Genomic DNA, 19321 nt, shown 5'->3' with positions numbered 1-19321 from the left:
CGGAGACGAGTGTTATCATATTTAAATTTGGTACGAAGTTATACTACCTTTAAAATACTGACAGCCTGGCCAAAAAAAGAAAAGAAAAGCAAGGATGACCCGAGAGTGGTAAGGTATTGTTTACGTGCGGTACCCGGAGACTGGGCCACGCCTATTTTACGCAAACCTTTGAACTCCTGTCCAATCGCCTTCAAGTTCCCAGCACGGCTCATGAATGAAAAAACATGCATTTTTAATACTACATCGCCTGACTGGTAGATGGTGTGGAGGTTTAGTAGAGGAATATTGACAGAAAAGCCGTGAAGCTCAACAAATCTCCTAAAAAGGACTATTTTTTCCCCCTTCGAGTCATCAGAGTGACTATGGCGCGCGCCGGGACCCTCCGCGCGCCTCTACTGCTGATTTCACTGCAGTTAGTCCTGATCATCTCTGCGCAGGTAGGAAACAAGGGCTTTCTTTTGCATTAGAGATGGACTGTTCACATATGCACATTTCGGAACTTTATGTCGTATATTTCTCGTGTTAAGCGATGCCTAGTTTCTTCATTAAATGTGTCTGAATTTCCAAGTATCTCAGAGTCAGAACATGGCTTGACATATGGAAGTTATGTTCAGTAAATTGGTCCAGGTGTGCACAGCTGTTATCACTTTCCCAGGATAAAAGAGAGCCAGTGTGATGACCACAGCATCAGTCGCACCTTCAATGGCTCCATTGTTCTGAAGACTAAACTATTGGGATTTCAGGATAATTTTTTTATGCTTTATTATAATTATTATTTCTATTTTGTATTTTTTTTAATTAGAGGGGGCCAGTTGGTCAAAGAGGGCCACCTGGACCTCCAGGGCCTGCTGGCTTTCCTGGCGTTGATGGCATTGACGTGAGTCGCATATCAATCATTTGATCTCTCAGACACTCTGATTTCTCAGCTTATACACAATTGGTATTTGTTTGTAGCCTCGAATAATGACTTTTCTTTGAGTAATTCAGTTCGTTTTTGTATGACTTAAGGGTGACAGGGGACCTGGCCCTGGCCCAGATGGCCCCCCAGTAAGTATTTTTATTTTTCTCAACAAAAGTGAGTTTTGCATATCTGAAATGATGTGCTGCAATCCATTAATCTGGTGAATTCGACAGGGCCTTGACGGAGACAATGGCAAGGATGGATTAAATGGCGTTCCAGGAAAACCAGGAGCGGATGTGAGTCTTGTTCTATCTGTTTTGTAACAAGATAAAATCAGCCTTTAGTTACACTTGCAGCATCAGAGCCTGCGAGTGTAGTTTGCATTGGAGGGGTCTGACTGAGGGAAAATGTAAAAGCTCCTGGATGGAAAAAAGAACCAGAAGGTGAGAGGAAAGAGAAAGCAAAGAGAGCCTCATACTGGCTTCCTGATGGAGACAGAGGCCTTTTTGTATGATTACAGAGCCACGGGAGCTGATCTGTGTGCTGAGCATTAAACCAAATACACCACCTCCTTTGTGGCTACCCTGAGCTTTATCATTTAACTAGCAATATCATTTATATAAGAATTATCGCAGCAAAAATAATTTTCTGAGTGTTTTTGTCTTGTGTTCATATATGTTTACTTGAGACCCAGAATCTAAGATATCAAGAGACTCCTAGCAGTGACTATATCATGAATTATGTCTATTTTTATTTTATTTTACACCCCTGGTAATTCTATATTTTCTTTAAAGCAGGAATGAAAACAAGGTTTAACATCTTTTTACCTCAGTTGTGCTTCTAATGTAAATGTATCTTGTTTACATTAATAAATATGTATTTATTTTCTAAAATAGAATAACTGATTTTTTTTTTAATTAATTTGCAGAGTAACCTATTATTTAAGCATTACTTTAAACAGTCAGCAATATATAAAGATGTTATATCTTTGGTTGCATTTCTTTGCATTACTTTGTAAACAAAAAAACAAAAAAACAAAAAAAAAACCTTTATAATATCTATATTGCAGATATATATATATATATATATATATATATATATATATATATATATCTTTTTTTTTGCCTTAATGGTTGTATTGTATTATTACTGATGCAAATAATTTATGTTGGTAGCTATCATTTATATAAATAGATATGTTTCCTGTTTTCCTTAAAGTGTTGAATACAGGTACCTGCATCAGTCCACTGTACATATATTAAAGAAAATGTGGGCGGGGTTTGCTACTTAAAGTCAGGGGATTGTTAAATGTGATTTCAGATTGGTTGAAATTAACTATTTTTTTTTAAATGTCTGTGTGTGTAATGCAAATAATTAATTTCATGCAATGTGTTTCATACAATATTATCAAAGTTAAATAATGATAAATAATGAGCTCTGAAATTCTTTACCATAAGCTTTACCATAAGTTCAGCGGTTGTCAAATCAGTGAATAAACTAACAGACATTTGATCTGCAGTGAGTCCATGCTCATAGATGGTTTTGTCTTTTTAAGGGTTTGACTGGGCCCCGTGGTGAACCTGGCCCTGTTGGCCCTCCTGGACAAAAAGTAAGTTTAAACTTCCACATAACAATAAGTGAAAAAAAACACATTAACATTGTGTTTTTAAATTATTAAGTCTTTATTGTGAATGGCTGTAGTTATAGTCACTGATGCATCATTTGAATAAGTGAAAGAATTAACTCGAAATCAATAAAGTTCACTTGAAAAAAACTGTGATTTGACGTTTCCTCTTTACTAGGGCGAACCTGGTGAGCCAGGATCAAGGGGAGCCCCTGTAAGTAAACAATTCAAATTCTTTTATCTTTTATTGAAACTAATTTGACTCTTGTAATATTAGTGTGCTGCTAGAATAATCAGATCTCAATAGGGATGTTTTCGGTTAAGTTTGTTAACATGCATAAATATTCACTTTTCAAAAAGATATATCTATTATAAGATGGCTATACACACTTTTAGCTTTTGCGAGCATTAAGGAATTTGATAAAGTTCAGGCCATTGACCCTCTAGTCCATTCTGTGATGTAATGCTGCAAGGATATACAGTGGGTACAGAAAGTATTCAGACCCCCTTAAATTTTTCACAATTTGCTAAAATCATTCAAGTTCATTTTTTCCCCTCATTAATGCACACAGCACCCCATGTTGACAGAAAAACAGAATTTACATTTTTTGCACATTTATTAAAAAAGAAAAATAATCACATGGTCCTAAGTATTCAGACCCTTTGCTCAGTATTTAGTAGAAGCACCTTTTGATCTAATGCAGCCACGAGTGTTTTTGGGAAAGATGCCACAAGTTTTTCACACCTGGATTTGGGGACCCTCTGCCATTCCTCCTTGCAGATCCTCTCCAGTTCTGTCAGGGTTGGATGTAAACGTTGGTGGGCAGCCATTTCCAGGTCTCCCCAGAGATGCTCAATTGGGTTTAAGTCAGGGCTCTGGCTGGGCCATTCAAGAACAGTCACGGAGTTGTGAAGCCACTCCTTCGTTATTTTAGCTGTGTGCTTAGGGTCATTGTCTTGTTGGAAGGTGAACCTTCGGCCCAGTCTGAGGTCCTGAGCACTCTGGAGAAGGTTTTCGTCCAGGATATCCCTGTACTTGGCTGCATTCATCTTTCCCTCGGTTGCAACCAATCGTCCTGTCCCTGCAGCTGAAAACACCCCCACAGCATGATGCTGCCACCACCATGCTTCGCTGTTGGAACTGTACTGGACAGGTGATGAGCAGTGTCTGGTTTTCTCCACACATACCGCTGAGAATTAAGGCCAAAAAGTTCTATCTTGGTCTCATCAGACCAGAGAATCCTTCAGGTGTTTTTTAGCTTCCTTCAGGCCACTCTGCCATAAAGCCCCGACTGGTGGAGGGCTGCAGTGATGGTTGACTTTCTACAACTTTCTCCCAGCTCCCGACTGCATCTCTGGAGCTCAGCCACAGTGATCTTTGGGTTCTTCTTTACCTCTCTCACCAAGGCTCTTCTCCCCCGATAGCTCAGTTTGGTTGGACGGCCATCTCTAGGAAGGGTTCTGGTCCTCCCAAATGTCTTCCATTTAAGGATTATGGAGGCCACTGTGCTCTTAGGAAGTGCAGCAGAATTTTTTTGTAACCTTGGTCAGATCTGTGTCTTTTCACAATTCTGTCTCTGAGCTCTTCAGGCAGTTCCTTTGACCTCCTGATTCTCATTTGCTCTGACATGCACTGTGAGCTGGAAGGTCTTATATAGACAGGTGTGTGGCTTTCCTAATCAAGTCCAGTCAGTATAATCAAACACAGCTGGACTAAAATGAAGGTGTAGAACCATCTCAAGGATGATCAGAAGGAATGGACACCACCTGAGTTAAATATATGAGTCTCATCAATGGTTCTGAATACTTTGGACCATGTTGTATTTCAGTTTTTCTTTTTTAATAAATGTGCAAAAAAAAAATGTCAACAATTCTGTGTTTTTCTTTCAATATGGGGTGCTGTGTGTACATTAATGAGGAAAAAATGAACTTAAATGATTTAAGCAAATGGCTGCAATATAACAAAGAGTGAAACATTTAAGGGGGTCTGAATACTTTCCGTACCCACCTTATCATTTTGAAAAATTTATAATTTTGTATCATTGCATGTTACTTTGTTAACAGGGTGTTGGAGAGGATGGTGAAGCTGTAAGTGCATAATATTTCATTTGACTGTTATTTAGTTTTTATTAGGGGAATTAGTTGATACATTGTTCTTATGTTTTTCATTTAGGCTCTCTAATTGTTTTCCTTTTTCACTGAAGGGTGCTGATGGGGAAGATGGATTACCTGGAGAGCTGGGCAAAGTTGGACCTCCTGTATGTAAAGTTATTCCATTATCCAGCCTAAACAATCCAAAAACACATTACAATAAAATAGATGAATCATAAATGTGAGTCTCTGTCTCTGGTTCTGCTGTAAAGGGAAGCCGTGGACCGAGAGGTCCTGCCGGGGCGCCAGGATTGGGAGGGCCCAGAGTGAGTATTAATGTTAAGAACTTTATGATCATTCACTAAAATATCCAGCATTCATAAATGGCTCCAAAAGGATATTCCCTCTATCCACAGGGCCCTCCTGGAGTCTGGGATGGTAAGGAGCTGGTACGTATCTTCAAGTCTTAAATGTGGTTACCTTTGCAATGCGGGTCTTCAAAAGGTCTTCATATCTAAAACATGCGTTTCATTTTATTTTTATGAATTCAAATACATTTGACTTTTAGTTAACCTGCTGTTACACACAACTTATGTGTTCTCAAAAGTAAAAGTGAAAAATATGGCCATCAGCCAACTGACCTGTCTGTGTTGTTTTTCAGTGTCCAAATGCCTGTACTTCTGGCCTGACTGGTTACTCAGGTCTTCCAGGCATGAAGGTAACTTTTAAATTAGATTGAATTTAATTAATTCACATTTTCTGGATCCTCCAACAAGTATTGTTCATTCTGGTGTTCATCTTTAGGGCCACAAATGAGTCAAAGGTGAATCAGGTGAACCAGGAAGACAAGGACATAAGGTTATAGAGTCATAAGTTTGGTGTGATTCCGGTTCTTCCCTTTGACAAATATTTTTCGGACTATAAGTCGCACCTGAGTATAAGTCACATCAGTCCAAAAATACGTAATGATGAGGAAAGAAACATATGATTCGCACTGGACTATAAGTCGCATTTACTTAGTAACAAGAACCAAAAGAAAACATTACCATCTTAAACCGCGAGAGGGCGCTCTATATTTTCAGGAAGAGGCTACAGGAGCAGTGCGCAGCATAGAGCGCCATCTCGTGGCTGGAGACGGTAATGATTTCTCTTGGTTCATTTCTCTCGGTTCATGTCAAATTAATTTTTATAAATAAGTCGCACATGACTATAAGTCGCAGGACCAGCTAAACTATGAAAAACGTGCGACGTATAGTCTGGAAAATATGGTAATTAGCACAATGTTTAATAATTGTTGTATGTTTACTAATCATTTCAAAAATAATTGCTAAGGTACAAAGATCCTGTCTGGTGTGGAATTTTGTTTCCTTTCTTTTACATCTTACAGGGTGAAGAAGGAGACCAGGGAGCACCTGGAGAGTCAGGAGCACAAGGAACTCCTGTAAAAAAAGACATTACTTATCTATTGTTCTTTATGTCAGATGTTAGTGTACTGTTACTCAACATCGCTTTGTTTGCTTGTTTTGTTTTTATAGGGTCCACAGGGTCTCCGAGGAATCACAGGGATGATGGGCCCTAAAGGGGACAGGGTGAGGGTCAAAAGGTCTTCATATCTAAAACAATAACAACGATATCTTTTGAAATGACCAAATGTAATTTCTTCTCCGTTAGGGAGCTCGTGGGAATGTTGGCGACCTGGGCTCTCAGGGGATTCAGGGCGCTCCTGTAAGTGGCGAAATCAAAATGACTGAATGTTACAATAGAAGCCACCACAAAGTTTTGTTCTTTAACCTCATTTTGAAATATGCATATTTGATATACATTTATATTCATGTTAATTTGAACTTAATAGGCCCTTTTCATATTTCAAAAGTTGTTTGTTGATTTGCTTTTGTTAAGGAACACATTAAATAAAAACTGTTTTAATATGGAATTAAATTTTTAAAGGGTGATCGGGGTCAGAGAGGAAAAGTAGGCGAGACTGGACCAAAAGGAGCTCAGGTGAGTTGTCATACAACAACTAAACAACACACGCATTGTGTTTATCATGACATATCAACAGTTCAAGGAGACTCAGCAAGCTTGACTCCTTTTGTTATATTTTTTTACTTCTTTCTAGGGACCTCGTGGGTTGCAGGGACTTACGGGTTTACCTGGACCAAAAGGAGAGACTGTAAGTTAACTGAGTTGCAGTGTTATTGATGTTTTTTCCATATTGTGTTATCCTAAAGTGATTATAGCATAAAATTGTATAATTTTGGTAACTTGTAACTTGTGGTGTAGGGTTTGCCTGGGGTGGATGCTCGAGACGGTATTCCAGGACTGCCTGGAGTGAAGGTAATAACTTTAATTTGTGTATATAGAGAAAAATAATTTACGTCACTGATCGTCTCTTTCTGTAGTGAAGTTTATCTGCGTATTGTTTTAGGGTCTTCCTGGGAAAGTTGGCTCTCCCGGTGAGGCTGGACTTCAGGGATTTCCTGTGCGTTTGACCTTTGACCCCCTGTTCCATATGCAATTAGTATTCATTGATATCTACTTGTGAGACGACTGAGAATGGTTTGTATTTTTGATCATTTCTTCTTCTTCAGGGTTTGCCAGGAATTCCAGGAGCTAAAGGCCACATGGGTGCAAAAGTAGGTAATTCAGGTGTGAATTGTTAAGAGTGCATCTTTGTCAAAGTTCTCTTTTTATTGATTTGGTTTAAAGAGTTTTCTGTTTTAAATGTGTGCTGAGATACACTATCATTTAAAAGATTGGGGTCAATAAGATCTTCAGTAAGAAGATATATATATATCATATTTTTTTTTTGAGTATAAGTCGCATCAGTCCAAAAATACGTCAAAATGAGAAAAAAAACATATATAAGTCGCACTGGACTATAAGTCGCATTTATTTAGACCCAAGAACCAAGAGAAAACATTACCGTCTCCAGCCGCGAGAGGGCGCTCTATGTTTTCAGTGTAGACTACAGGAGCACTGAGCAGCATAGAGCGCCCTCTCGTGGCTGGAGACGGTGATGTTTTCTCTTAGTTCATGTCTCTTAGTTCATTTCTCTCGGTTCATGTCAAATTAATTTTGATAAATAAGTCGCACCTGACTATAAGTCGCAGGACCAGCCAAACTATGAAAAAAAGTGCGACTTATAGTCTGGAAAATACGGTATATATATTCTGAAGAAAATGTATCATGTGCTTCACAAAAATATAAAGGAGCACAATACTAAGCATTTTTTTATATGAATAATAATAACCAAGAAATCAGCATATTAGAATGATTCTCTTACTGATTATTTGCTCTATTATCATTTGAATTTAGATTTAGTAACCACTGCATTGTGATCACGATCCAAAGATGCTACATACATACAGCACAAGCAGTTATTTTTTATTGCAGTTGGATTACATAATTTCAAAATTTAAAGCAAAACACATATAAACACTACTTTAATTGGCATTATATGGAGGTAAGATGAAAAGAAAATGTAAATTGAAACTTTTGTGGACCCTCAAGTCCAATTCAATTTTATATTTATATTTATATTTTTCTTCCAATATTTCAAGAATCACAAACAGTGAGCTTGATCTGTCTGGTACAGTATTTTCACATTTCTCCTCTTTGTGTCCATCTTCAGCATGTCCTGTTTCTGGCCACTGTTAACATCGCTTTTACAGACTTTGTAATATATCGACACTTTGCAAAATGATTGCAATGTGTTCTGTGTACAAGACTGGAACATAGAAAGGATGAAAATAAAAGGTTGCAAATTGCATGTAACAAAAACCGACTGCTCTGTGCATCTCTGGTGTCCATTAGCTGGATAACCTTTATTTCTGTCTTTGCTCCAGGGAAATACTGGTGGTCCAGGTGTGGCAGGTCTGATTGGAAATAATGGAAAAACAGTGAGTCACGCTTATCCGTTTGTTCCCCACAGCTTACAGGCCTATGGATGAGTGAACATCTTCTGATGTTTTGATTTCAGGGTGAACGTGGGGAGCAGGGAGAGGTGGGACCAGTCGGACCAAGAGGTGGGCCAGTGAGTATATTTCCCCTTGTATCTTATAGTGCCATGTAAAGAAATGCATCAAGTCTATAGTGTTTTCTCTTCCTCCGCAGGGGGAGAGAGGAGTGAGGGGTCCTGATGGGTCTGCAGGCATTCCAGGTGCAAGGGTGAGTTATCAGAAACCACAATTCAGTGTTATTATTAGAAACCCTCCATTATATTACCTTAAAAGATGCTATAGGACACATTTAGACACTAATAACACTCCTGGGTAAAGCTTCATAGGCATTGGAGCTACAAAGGACAGAGAAAAATGCTGAAAGAGATGAAGGACAGTTGAAAGAAGGTAACATCCTTTAAACTCTCAAAGGGCCTGTCCCAAAAAATTGTTTGCGATATGCCAGTGCTACTGAAGTTCAGACTTGAAATAAGAAATCAAAAGATAATTTTAGATAATGGCTTTTGAAGATATGTATTAGAATTGAAATCTGCAGATGCCAATAGATAAAGTGCAGCAAAATAAAGACTTAAAATCATATTTTGGATGTCTTCTTTCCACTACTCTTGAACCACACGGTATGAAAAGTAGCCCAAAATTTCATAACTGACCAGTACATGAAAAAAAGAATGGTTTTGCTTGTAGCGTCTTACATTAAAAAATACCAAAAAGGGAAGAATATTGGGACCCAGTGACTCACTCATACTTCTAGAATTGCACGGTTGTATTACAACACTGTCTAGAAGTTCCACACCAAATTGAACACAACCAGAAACATGTTTCACTTGGTCTTTGTTCTCGGAGTCCTGTCCTGTGTGCTCACTCTTATGCTGAGGAGCTTAATAGTGCTCCAAACTGAAATGCAATCTCTTTAGAAAGCTGTGCTGAGCTTTAGTAATCTGCTGGTAGGGGCATGAATAGTATGTTGTTACTGAGGCCTAGAAGCTGGGGGTGTTTTCTTTAGTAAAGGGAAATTGAGAGCAGGACGGGGTTGAATGAGCCCTCTGTCTTGCAGGAATTCCTTCAAGCAGCCAGTGAAAGGTATCAGGCTTAATCATAGTCCACATTCATCCATACACCTCAGACGTGCCCCGCCAGCACCCTGCTCACAGAACTACAAAAACAGTTTTGTTTTTTAGGGCAGATGTGGTTGTGAAGCAGCTACGGGCACAGGCCAGTGTTCATGAATTTGTGTTTATTTATGTGCGTCTGTGTGCGTATGTATTTTACAGGGGGCTAAAGGAGATCCGGGCCTTCCTGGTCTTCCAGGGCCTGCTGGCTTCATTGGGCAAAAAGGCGACAGGGTAGGATTGTAAAAGCAGAAAGTGCTCTCAAAAAAAAATAAAACTCAGTCTATGATCAGAAAAAGGTACCATTAACACTGTTTACAAACTATTTTACTATATTGTGCAGAGTATGAAAATGTATGCATGCATAGAAATACATTTAAATGACCTCTCAAAATTGCCAGAATGTGCAGTATGCAGTAAATATACTTGGTGTTACATCCTACAATGAAATTTGTCCTTCAATATCATGTGTGTTAAATGATAAGTAATTTTTACACAAAATTAAATAAAAAATTGCTAATTTCCTGTATCCAATCCTGAATTCAATTTAATGTGGGTTAAATATGTTTAATACACCCACTGAATTAAACACGTAAAGTGGTGAGATCATGTGACTTCTGAATTTCAGAAACATTATATTCTTTACTGTGGATCTTTAAAACTAGATCTTCTGTGTAACAATACTTTCAGAAACAAGCTGCCAAATTAAAAATAACTTGAAAAAAGAAAAAATCATTATATTTTACATAGCTATGTTTAAGATTCAAGATTAAAAGCAACTTAACAGCATCTTATTTTTATCATTCTTCAGGGCGCTGTTGGTCTCACTGGTCCAAAAGGAGAGCAAGTAGGCAAACAATTTCTTAATATGTAGAATTTTCGTTTTAAAATATTTAACATAAATAATTTGATCTATATTCTAATGCATGTAATTTAGGGGCCACCTGGTGAAGAGGGAACACCTGGAGAAAAAGGAGATGTTGTAAGTAAAAACAGCACAGATATTTTAATGTCTTTTAAGGTATTCAGGAACAGGTCTTGACCCCCTTGCTGAATCCTAAACTCAATGTTGATTTAATTTCACCAGGGTGATGAGGGAGAACCAAGTTGAGAAAGGATCGGTGAGTTTGCATTGAGAAGTGATGCTGTTGTGGTAAGCTCTAGAACTATCCCATGAATGTCAACACAAAATATATATACATTTTAATAAAAAACTAGCATAGTATATCAAAGATATTACAATAAATCATATATTTCCAAAGTTTGTACTACATAACATGAAAAAGTGCAGAAAATTCAATGCTGGCCACCTTAGAAATGTATGAGTGTTTATCTTTTGTTGCGTTCAGACAGGAAAACCCGGAGAGCCAGGAAATAAAGGGCCAGAGGGTGGGCGTGGCCAACATGGACCAGATGGCCTAGCAGGGGAGCCTGGCCCAAGAGGCATGCAAGGAGACCGAGGGGTACCTGGACTGCCTGGGGCACAGGGACGAGCAGTACGGCGGTTTTAATCATCTTATTACTTAGGCCTTAATTATGTGACACTTCTATGATAGAGAGTTATCCCTTATACGTTGTTGGGGACGTTTTCGTCCACTAGGGGGTAAAGTTGAGTCTTATTTTGGCCACAACTTTCTCTGCGTTTCAGCTAATGGAATGATTTTTGGTGACAAATCTTATTTTGACCCATATTTTGGGAATATGCTTTGAACTTTTTCAAAAACTCAATGGTACACTCTGGGCAAATTCACTACCCTTTTGTTATGTTCGTGGATGAAAAGATCCACTAAATTAAACTGCTGTAAAAATGTATCAGATAAATATTTTTTTCCCATTTTTTTTTTTTTTGCATAAATCTATTAATCAACTTCAGTCCTGATCAAAACTACCAAATGTTTAAAAAAATGCCAAGATTTTAACTCTTTAATTACCAAGTCCATATATTATGTCACTGATTTGGGAAAAAAAACCCCCACAAAATTACATATTTTCAATATAAAAAGTGATTGTGGACTGGATTTTTTTTAACCTTTTATCACAGGATTTGCTTTGATGCATTGTTAGGTTTTGTGCAGCATTAGATTTTAATTTTTTCTCCCTCATTTGTTGTTGGTGGCTGTTTTTGCCCCATTGACTTCCATTATAACAAAATTTTTTGATTGTAAAGCCATGACACCATATAATCATGCATTCTTGATTGTTTGAGGTTTTCCCTTTTGGGAAGAGGTAAAATGTGTTACTTTATATTTAATTCCAACTGGATTTCTCTGTACTAAACTTGGTTGGCAGACCGTCAGGAATTTTACATCAGTGTGATCTAAAGTGATTTTCTAGTGTGTTCTAAATTTAATAAGGAAATATTAATAGTGTCCACATGATTTCCCTCCAGGGCCGAAAACCAACAGATGAACACATCAAGCAGGTCTGCATGAGGGTTTTGCATGGTCAGTATTTTGATATCTAAACAGATATCTACAATTGAAAGCTTGACTCATTGAATGATTTTTGTTTTTCGAATGGTTTTGCCATTTCCATTTTCCTCACAGGACAGCTTGCCCAGTTGGCAGCCAGTCTGACAAGGCCGGAGTCAGGCATCACTGGGTTGCCAGGTCCTCCTGGTCCCCCTGGCCCTCCAGGGCCCACTGGAGACAATGGCTTCAATGGGCATCCTGGAAGCAGAGGACTGCCAGGTCTCAAAGGGCCCCCAGGGCTCATGGGGAGGAAAGGGCCCAAAGGTACGAAATGATAATGTTCGAGACATTGCATTGCATCGTGATGGTGAGAGATTTCCCCGCACAGATTTTGCAAAGGTTTTATTTAGTCAGACAGATTTGCCATGTTTACCAAAAGAAAAGTGGTTGGTTTGAAAGTGACTTCAATGTGAGCTGTGCTTTTCTTGACAATACCCTTGAAAATGGAAGGTGGACCAAAATTTTGATTTTCTTTAATGTCATCCCACTGTAAGCTTAATAATGATTTCATAAATACCATGCTTTTAGTGTAGATGAGTGTTTTGACATTGATGTCAGCCAATCTGTGGCTACTTGGAATACACAAATATATATATATATATATTTTTTTTTTTTTTTGGTTAAAGCTCTCATATATAATGCTCCCACAGCAGAACAGCCTACCTATAAAACACATAATTTAAAATCATTACAATGCTAATATGTTAACCGATTCCAGAGGTGTCCATTCCAAATGCATTCTCTCCACTGGTTGTTGATTGGATGGTAGTAGATCTGAATGGGAGCTTGCAGTCAATTGTAAGAAATTAAATCATTCACCAATGTGCCACAATACTGTGGAAGCATTGGCCATGTGTCATTTGATGTGTCAACTCTGTGTCATGTCTATTTACTCCTACATAGCAAAAAATCACCTACTTCTTACATTTTTTTGTCTTTTTAAGTATATATATAAATATATATATATATATATATATATATATATATATATATATATATATATATATATATATATATATATATATATGCATTCTTAAATCAAGATACATTAAAAGCAATCAAGTTGTAATTTCTTATCATTCTGCTTTTCAAGTATGTTTAGATGCGTGTACTCATAACGAAAAACTTTTTTTTTTTTTTTGCAGTGCATCATAACTAATTTTATGGTTACCTGCAATTTATTATTGGCATTTAGCTTTGTTCTATTTCCTATTCCTAGAACAAATCTGGGATTCGTTTTAGAGATATGAAGCACCAGCTGAGAGCCCTAACTCCTATATAACACTGGAAAACCTTTGCATTCTTCTTATTTTAGGTGACCAAGGTGACAGGGGAGATAGAGGGCCCACAGTGGTGGGATCTAAAGGTATACCGGGACCACCAGGGCTCCCAGGTAAGAGCAAGGCCTACGGCTCGTCTAATATCCATAACTGCACTAAATGTTAAATGGTCTTTAAATCTCTGAATATCATGCCTCTGACTGCTGGCCTGTTTCTCCATCTGTTTGTCTAACTGCTCTCAGGTGAACCTGGGAAACCATCATATGGCAGTAATGGGCGTGATGGTCTGAGAGGACCAGCAGGTGTCCCTGGAATGCCAGGTGTGCCCGGGCCACCTGGTCCCCCTGGACCTAACGGATACTGCGAGTCATCTCAGTGCATACTTCAAGAAGTTGCAGGTCCGATGTCCATCAAAGAGTCCAACATGAAGGGACCAGAAGGTCTATGAGCTGACGACCATCAGCAAGCCACACTTCAGAGCCCAGCATCTCTGGACAGGGAAACTTGAGAGACTAATGGAGTGACTCCCTCTACGAGGAGATATCGGTGTTGATGGTATAATCAGGTGTGATTGTACTTTCAAATACTAGTGTGAAGCTGGATCAATTCATGTTGGGATTCCCAGTTTCATTCAGTCCCTTTTAACAAAGATTATTTTTAGGACATACTTTTGTATAGTTCTAATATTTCTTTTAAGAATCAAAATAAACCTAAATTGCCCCATAAAATGCAATTATAGCTTGCAAATAATAACATTCTCCAATTCAATTTCATTTGAATACACTTTATATTCTTTAGGTCCAGGATGCATACAGTATGCAAAATCATGCCGTCATGAACTGGTCACTTAACAGGACTTTAAATCAGTTTAAATCAGAAGGGGTCCTAAACTTTGTACATTTGTCAATATTGCATTGATAAAAAAAATAATTTGCAAGCATTTTATTAAATCATTTTCAGGTTGTTTTAACCTTAAACATTCTCAGATTTTGTGAAAATGTATGTGGTTCTTTGCAGTGAGGAAGAGGTCTTGATGTTTAATCTATTTAGGAATTTTCTAAATTATTTATTGTAGGAAGGATTGATGTGACACTGACAGTTTTGAAAAGGGAGAAAAATAAAATAATTTTGATAAAGTGCTGCATGTTTTTAATTTAAAAGTTAAAATCAAGCTCGGATGAGGCAATATGTTCCTTATCTTTATTGTACTCGTATTGTAAACTTGTAGCAACTTGTCTTTCACTATACTAAAACACATATCCATTGATATAAATAGGTGCTTTAACAGTACACATAATCAAATACCACACATAAATCAAGTATCGAAATATTAAGTTATTATATCAAATAAAAAGGCATAAAAATACTGTAGACATTGAGGTCCAGTTTTAAGCCAATACACAAACATCACACTATTGACATGGCAGTAATAGGTAAACAAAGTTTGGATAAACAACAAAAACTAGAACCCCGCCCTTCAATATATTTATGTAAAGCGAATTTATTTTCCTCAATTTTTTTTTTCCCTCTCTTCTTGATTTTTTTCTGCAAAAGACATCGATAAACCTCTTTAAAATGCCACTGAGAACTCCTCCACCAGACGGTGTCTTTCTGCTGTAACAAGGCATTTATTTTAGATCTTTTTTGGAGGCAGGCATCGAATACAGATAGGCTGAAATCATCAATAAAAAAATGAAAAAGAAAATGAATGAAACTATTTTTTTAATTGAACCCTTTAGACTATAAAGCATATTATGTGTTTGGCAGAGGTGGGATTTGACCATGTTTCACCAACCAACATAAACACTTTACCTTGCTGAGTCTCCACAGGAAATACATAAAACAAAGAGAAGGAAGAGGGACACTTGTAACCAAATAAGCTTAAAAGGATAGTTCATCCAAAAATGGATATTCTGTCATTTTCGCACCCTTAAGTTATTCAACACCTGTACGAGTTTCTTTTTTCAATTGAATACAAAAGAAGATATTTTGAAGAATACAGGCAACCAAACAGTTCACGGTCCCCACTGATTTCCATAGATTGAGGAAAAACACTATGGAAGTCAATGGGGACCATCAAATTCTCTCTCTCTCTCTCTCTAAAATCTCTTCATTTGTGTTCAACAGAAGAAATAAACTTATACAGGGTTGAAACAACTTATTGATTTACATTTTTGGGCAAACTATCCCTTTCATTATTGCAACGGTATTTTCACAGTTACCAACTAAGAGAGCAAACTACTTATGCTAGATACAAACTCCCATTACACATTTGAGAAAGGCTGTTTTGCAAGCTGTTACTGAATGCAGCAGTTGTTGCGGTGGCCGTTGGAATCCTTGAATCGAAGACGCATTTTGGGACGATATTTTTCCAGATAGAAGAGCTGCTTGCTGTTAAATGCTCCTCTGCGCTTTCTGGAAAAATAGATAAAAAGAAATTAACATTTCACTTTAAGAATGGAGATTGCATGCTGACTATTATTCTTATATTATTTTCATATTTAATACAAAGTTATCTCACTGTCGAATGAACTGAACAGCATCCTCGTATTTCATCCCGCACTCAATCAGGGCCAGAGCGACCAGAACTGGGGCTCTGTTGGAAAGAAAACAAGTAAGATTTCTATGCAAAGCTCAAAACATTTAAGTATATTTTATTAATGATCTTGAATCCTGTAAAATGACCTTCCAAGGCCTGCAACACAATGTACGGCAATACAGCAGCCTGGCTCCTCCCTAAATTTAATCCGAAGAAGATTTAGCCAATCATCAACAATCTGGTTAGGAGGAGGAGCTCCATCGTCAAAGGGCCAATCCTGCACAATGGCAAAAATTTGCATAAAAACATCACCTGAGATAAAAACTGACATTTCTATAAATTTTCATAAAGGTGAAGTGGTTAAAGTGGGCTTACCAGAACTTGAATACCCTCTTTAACGACCAGGTTTGCATCATACGTGGCCTCACACACTCGAACGACTGTTGTCACCCCATATTTCTTCAGTTCCTAATGGATGAATGTCATGTAAGTGATGTTATGAAGTTACTGTAATTATGAGGTTTCTGTAATCATCCAAAACAACACTTTTAGTGTGTACAGACCATTTAAACCAACACTCACCTCAATGAATTTGTGAAGCGTGGCATTAGTGGGATTGTGGGTAATGAGGAATCTCATGTTTTTGTAAGTGATCTCCACTGGGGCAGGTCTATTCATACGAGCCATTTTTGAGTTTTCAAAATAGCTCAAAAATCTCAAAGAAAAATGGGAGAAACTCTCCAATGACAAAAGAAAATCTGTCCAATTAGGAGAAAAAAAGGTATTACCTAGAGGTGGGCGGGATTAATAGTAGAAAAAAAAAAACAATAGAGAAAAAACAAACAAAAACCTTCGAAAACAAGGCTGGTCCTCTGGTGAAAGTGAAGACGCAGGGCCAACGAGGGCAGTGAACTTCAAGAGATTTTTTTTACCCCATCCAGAACCGCTGACTGCTGTGGACGCCTGCTCTCCAAGCCCGATCGCGCCAACGTTAAAACTCTAACACAAGTCTCTCTTCTGATGAGGTAGCAAGGCTAGCCGTTCACTTCTCTGCATAAACGCCGTGCTGAGCCTGGCAGTAGTCGCCGCTGTCCTTCAGAAACTCCATAAATGTGTGACCCAAAACACCACAGAACTGCTGCAAGGACATAAGAACAGAAGCACAATAGGTCAGGGTCCATGACTTCATTTATCTTTTTCGTTCTGATTTAAAGCAGCCATTCTTCCGCTTGTCCAGTTGGGCCAGTAGCTGATTCCTATTGGTCCCAGCCTATATTAAAATATTATAAAAAACTGTTTGTGTGATTTTATATATAATCCAAGTGGATGCTGCAGACTGGTGGTGGATGAAGAGATACCCCCCTGACAATGTAAAGCACTTTCGAGTACTTAGAAAAGCGCTAAATAAATGTAAATATTTAATTATTCGCTAGCAATCTATTTTACACACAGAAGCTTATTTTATGCACAAAATTCCTTGCTAAATAAAGAAAATTAATGCTTAAAAATGCACTACAGAATCGATATTCATATGAGAGAATACAACATCAGTATACTTCAGAATCTATCCGCCCATCTCTACAGGCCAGGGGTCCTCAAATCTAGCCCAAGAGATCCACTTTCCTGCAGAGTTTAGCTCTAACCCTAATCAAACACGCCTGAGCATGCTTAATGTCTTCAGGATCATTAGAAAATCTCAGGTAGGCGAGTTTGATCAATGTTGGAGCTAAACTCTGCAGCGCATTGGCCCTCCAGGACAAGATCTGAGGAACCCTGCATAGAGTAAAGACCTAATTCACAAAGCTCATAAAAGCATGAAAATCAACCATATTTCCCCCCTCACAATGACTCAAAGGTGAGTCAATACGCGGTGTGTGGGTCATTGTTTCAGAGGAAACACTGCTTCGAATGGGAAATCTTCATCCCAGTCCCGTTAGGACACACGCGTGCCCCAGCAGCTCTATGAGATTACCACATACTAACCCTCTTTAGCAAATCGCTTTAAAAAAGACACAACAAACGTCATGTAGTAGTATTAACTTAAATCTACATGTAATTCAAATGAAAGGCACAGATGGTTGGAGGAGTTATTTTTAAGTGTGACTTTATGGAAATCAAGTGTAAGGGCCTCAAATGAGGCCATTAAAATGTCCAAATCCACATTTTATCCGAGAAGCAGGTCACGATTTGAAATGCGGCGAAATTCTACAACCGATTAAATGTTTATACTGCGCAAAAACAGATTTTAATACCCAACACATCAGTATATGCAAATTGATAAAGACTGACACAAAGGCTTCCGCTCGGCTAGTATTAGCAACGGGTTAAAAAGCTCGCGGATTACGTTAATTTTGGACAAAAACGCAACATACACTCTCTTTGCTGGCTACATACTTTAATTCCCTTCTAAATTTAATCGATTAAACTGAAATAAAAGAGCGAAATGTCGTGCCTAGTTCTCTCTGATGGATGCAAGTTAACGTTAGCTGTCAGGCTAACACCGTCGCCAAGCGATTATTTCAACGACATTATAGCTGTAAAATGTACTTTTATTATAACATAAACGTTCTTTTTTTTTTTTTTTTTGTAGATGGTTACGACAAAATAAATTATTGTAACGTATATATAAACTGTAGTCGACAACAAAAGCTGTTTTGCTCTTATGCTAATCAGCTCACAGTTCGAAATTGAGACTAATAAATTAACGTAACGTTACTCAAAAAATATACTCTCAATCCGCGTCATTAAAAAATATATAGTTATATGTTGAATTGTTTGACTTACTGGAATATGCTTACTCATTGAAGATTGTAGCTTAATCATTAAGCCGCTCCGGAGAATATTTGTTGTGGTGTTTGACCATACAGCGCTGCCGTGTGACGAGCGTCTCCGGAAACCGGTTACAGCTGGACTCCAGAAACCGCGCCCTACCGCGCTCTCCATCGACACACATCATATCACATAGACTTGTTATTAATAACAGCAGTTTTATTATTATTATTACTAATATTTTATTAAATAAAACGTGACAAAATCAAGTAACATTAATTTAATTATTAATTAGAATATTCATATTATAAACACATCCTATAATTTAAAATAAAATTAGTATTATAGCCATGATACAAAAAAAATAAATTAAAGAATATAAAATAAACATTATTTTGATTACATTCATATTGTAAACATCCTACATGTTCATAAAATAATGATGATGATAGTAATACTTTTATTAAAAAGATAATTAAATTTGAACATGTAAATAAATGTATATATTAATATATATAATATATAAAAAAAATATATAATAATAATATATATATATATATATATATATAATAAAT

The 19321-nt window shown here is 37.5% G+C and overlaps 2 protein-coding genes across 3 annotated transcripts; one reads left to right on the top strand and one right to left on the bottom strand.

Annotated features, from left to right (window-relative positions):
• Positions 1-362: 362 nt before the first annotated feature.
• On the top strand, positions 363-14819 carry LOC113055032 (collagen alpha-1(IX) chain-like). The gene is given in 33 exon segments (XM_026220971.1): positions 363-437; positions 803-877; positions 1009-1047; positions 1135-1197; positions 2457-2510; positions 2704-2739; positions 4590-4613; positions 4730-4783; positions 4889-4942; positions 5033-5065; positions 5278-5334; positions 5421-5474; positions 6004-6057; positions 6152-6205; positions 6288-6341; positions 6564-6617; positions 6736-6789; positions 6900-6953; positions 7045-7098; positions 7208-7252; positions 8465-8518; positions 8599-8652; positions 8733-8786; positions 9850-9921; positions 10499-10534; positions 10625-10669; positions 10775-10795; positions 10797-10808; positions 11037-11183; positions 12077-12131; positions 12234-12422; positions 13474-13551; positions 13681-14819. Coding segments are annotated over 33 exon segments (2064 nt in total). The 3' UTR covers positions 13887-14819.
• Positions 14625-18909, bottom strand: ptp4a1 (protein tyrosine phosphatase 4A1). Of its 2 annotated transcripts, XM_026220976.1 has the most exons (7): positions 18762-18909; positions 16828-17115; positions 16560-16735; positions 16353-16445; positions 16124-16254; positions 15960-16034; positions 14625-15853 (listed from the first exon to the last, which is right to left on the bottom strand). In XM_026220976.1, exons 3-7 carry the CDS (start codon positions 16662-16664, stop codon positions 15736-15738), a joined length of 522 nt encoding a protein of 173 aa, XP_026076761.1. In that variant the 5' UTR covers positions 16665-16735; positions 16828-17115; positions 18762-18909; the 3' UTR covers positions 14625-15735. The 2 variants fall into 2 exon arrangements, with proteins under 2 accessions (XP_026076761.1, XP_026076760.1); XM_026220975.1 differs by having other exon boundaries at positions 16560-17115.
• Between the last annotated feature and the right edge of the window lie 412 nt (positions 18910-19321).

Source organism: Carassius auratus, chromosome 36, assembly GCF_003368295.1.
Source record: "Carassius auratus strain Wakin chromosome 36, ASM336829v1, whole genome shotgun sequence".
Classification (NCBI taxonomy): Eukaryota; Metazoa; Chordata; class Actinopteri; order Cypriniformes; family Cyprinidae; genus Carassius; species Carassius auratus.
This window is presented reverse-complemented; position numbering and strand designations above follow the sequence as displayed.

Bases quoted from the DNA above. Each gene is read 5' to 3' on its own strand.
- ptp4a1 (XM_026220975.1), bottom strand. From the start codon at position 16,664: ATGGCTCGTATGAATAGACCTGCCCCAGTGGAGATCACTTACAAAAAC. The intron at 16,446-16,559 runs GTGAGTGTTGGT...TTCATCCATTAG, and splicing joins CGCTTCACAAATTCATTGAG to GAACTGAAGAAATATGGGGT. The intron at 16,035-16,123 runs GTCATTTTACAG...TCTTTCCAACAG, and splicing joins TGTGTTGCAGGCCTTGGAAG to AGCCCCAGTTCTGGTCGCTC.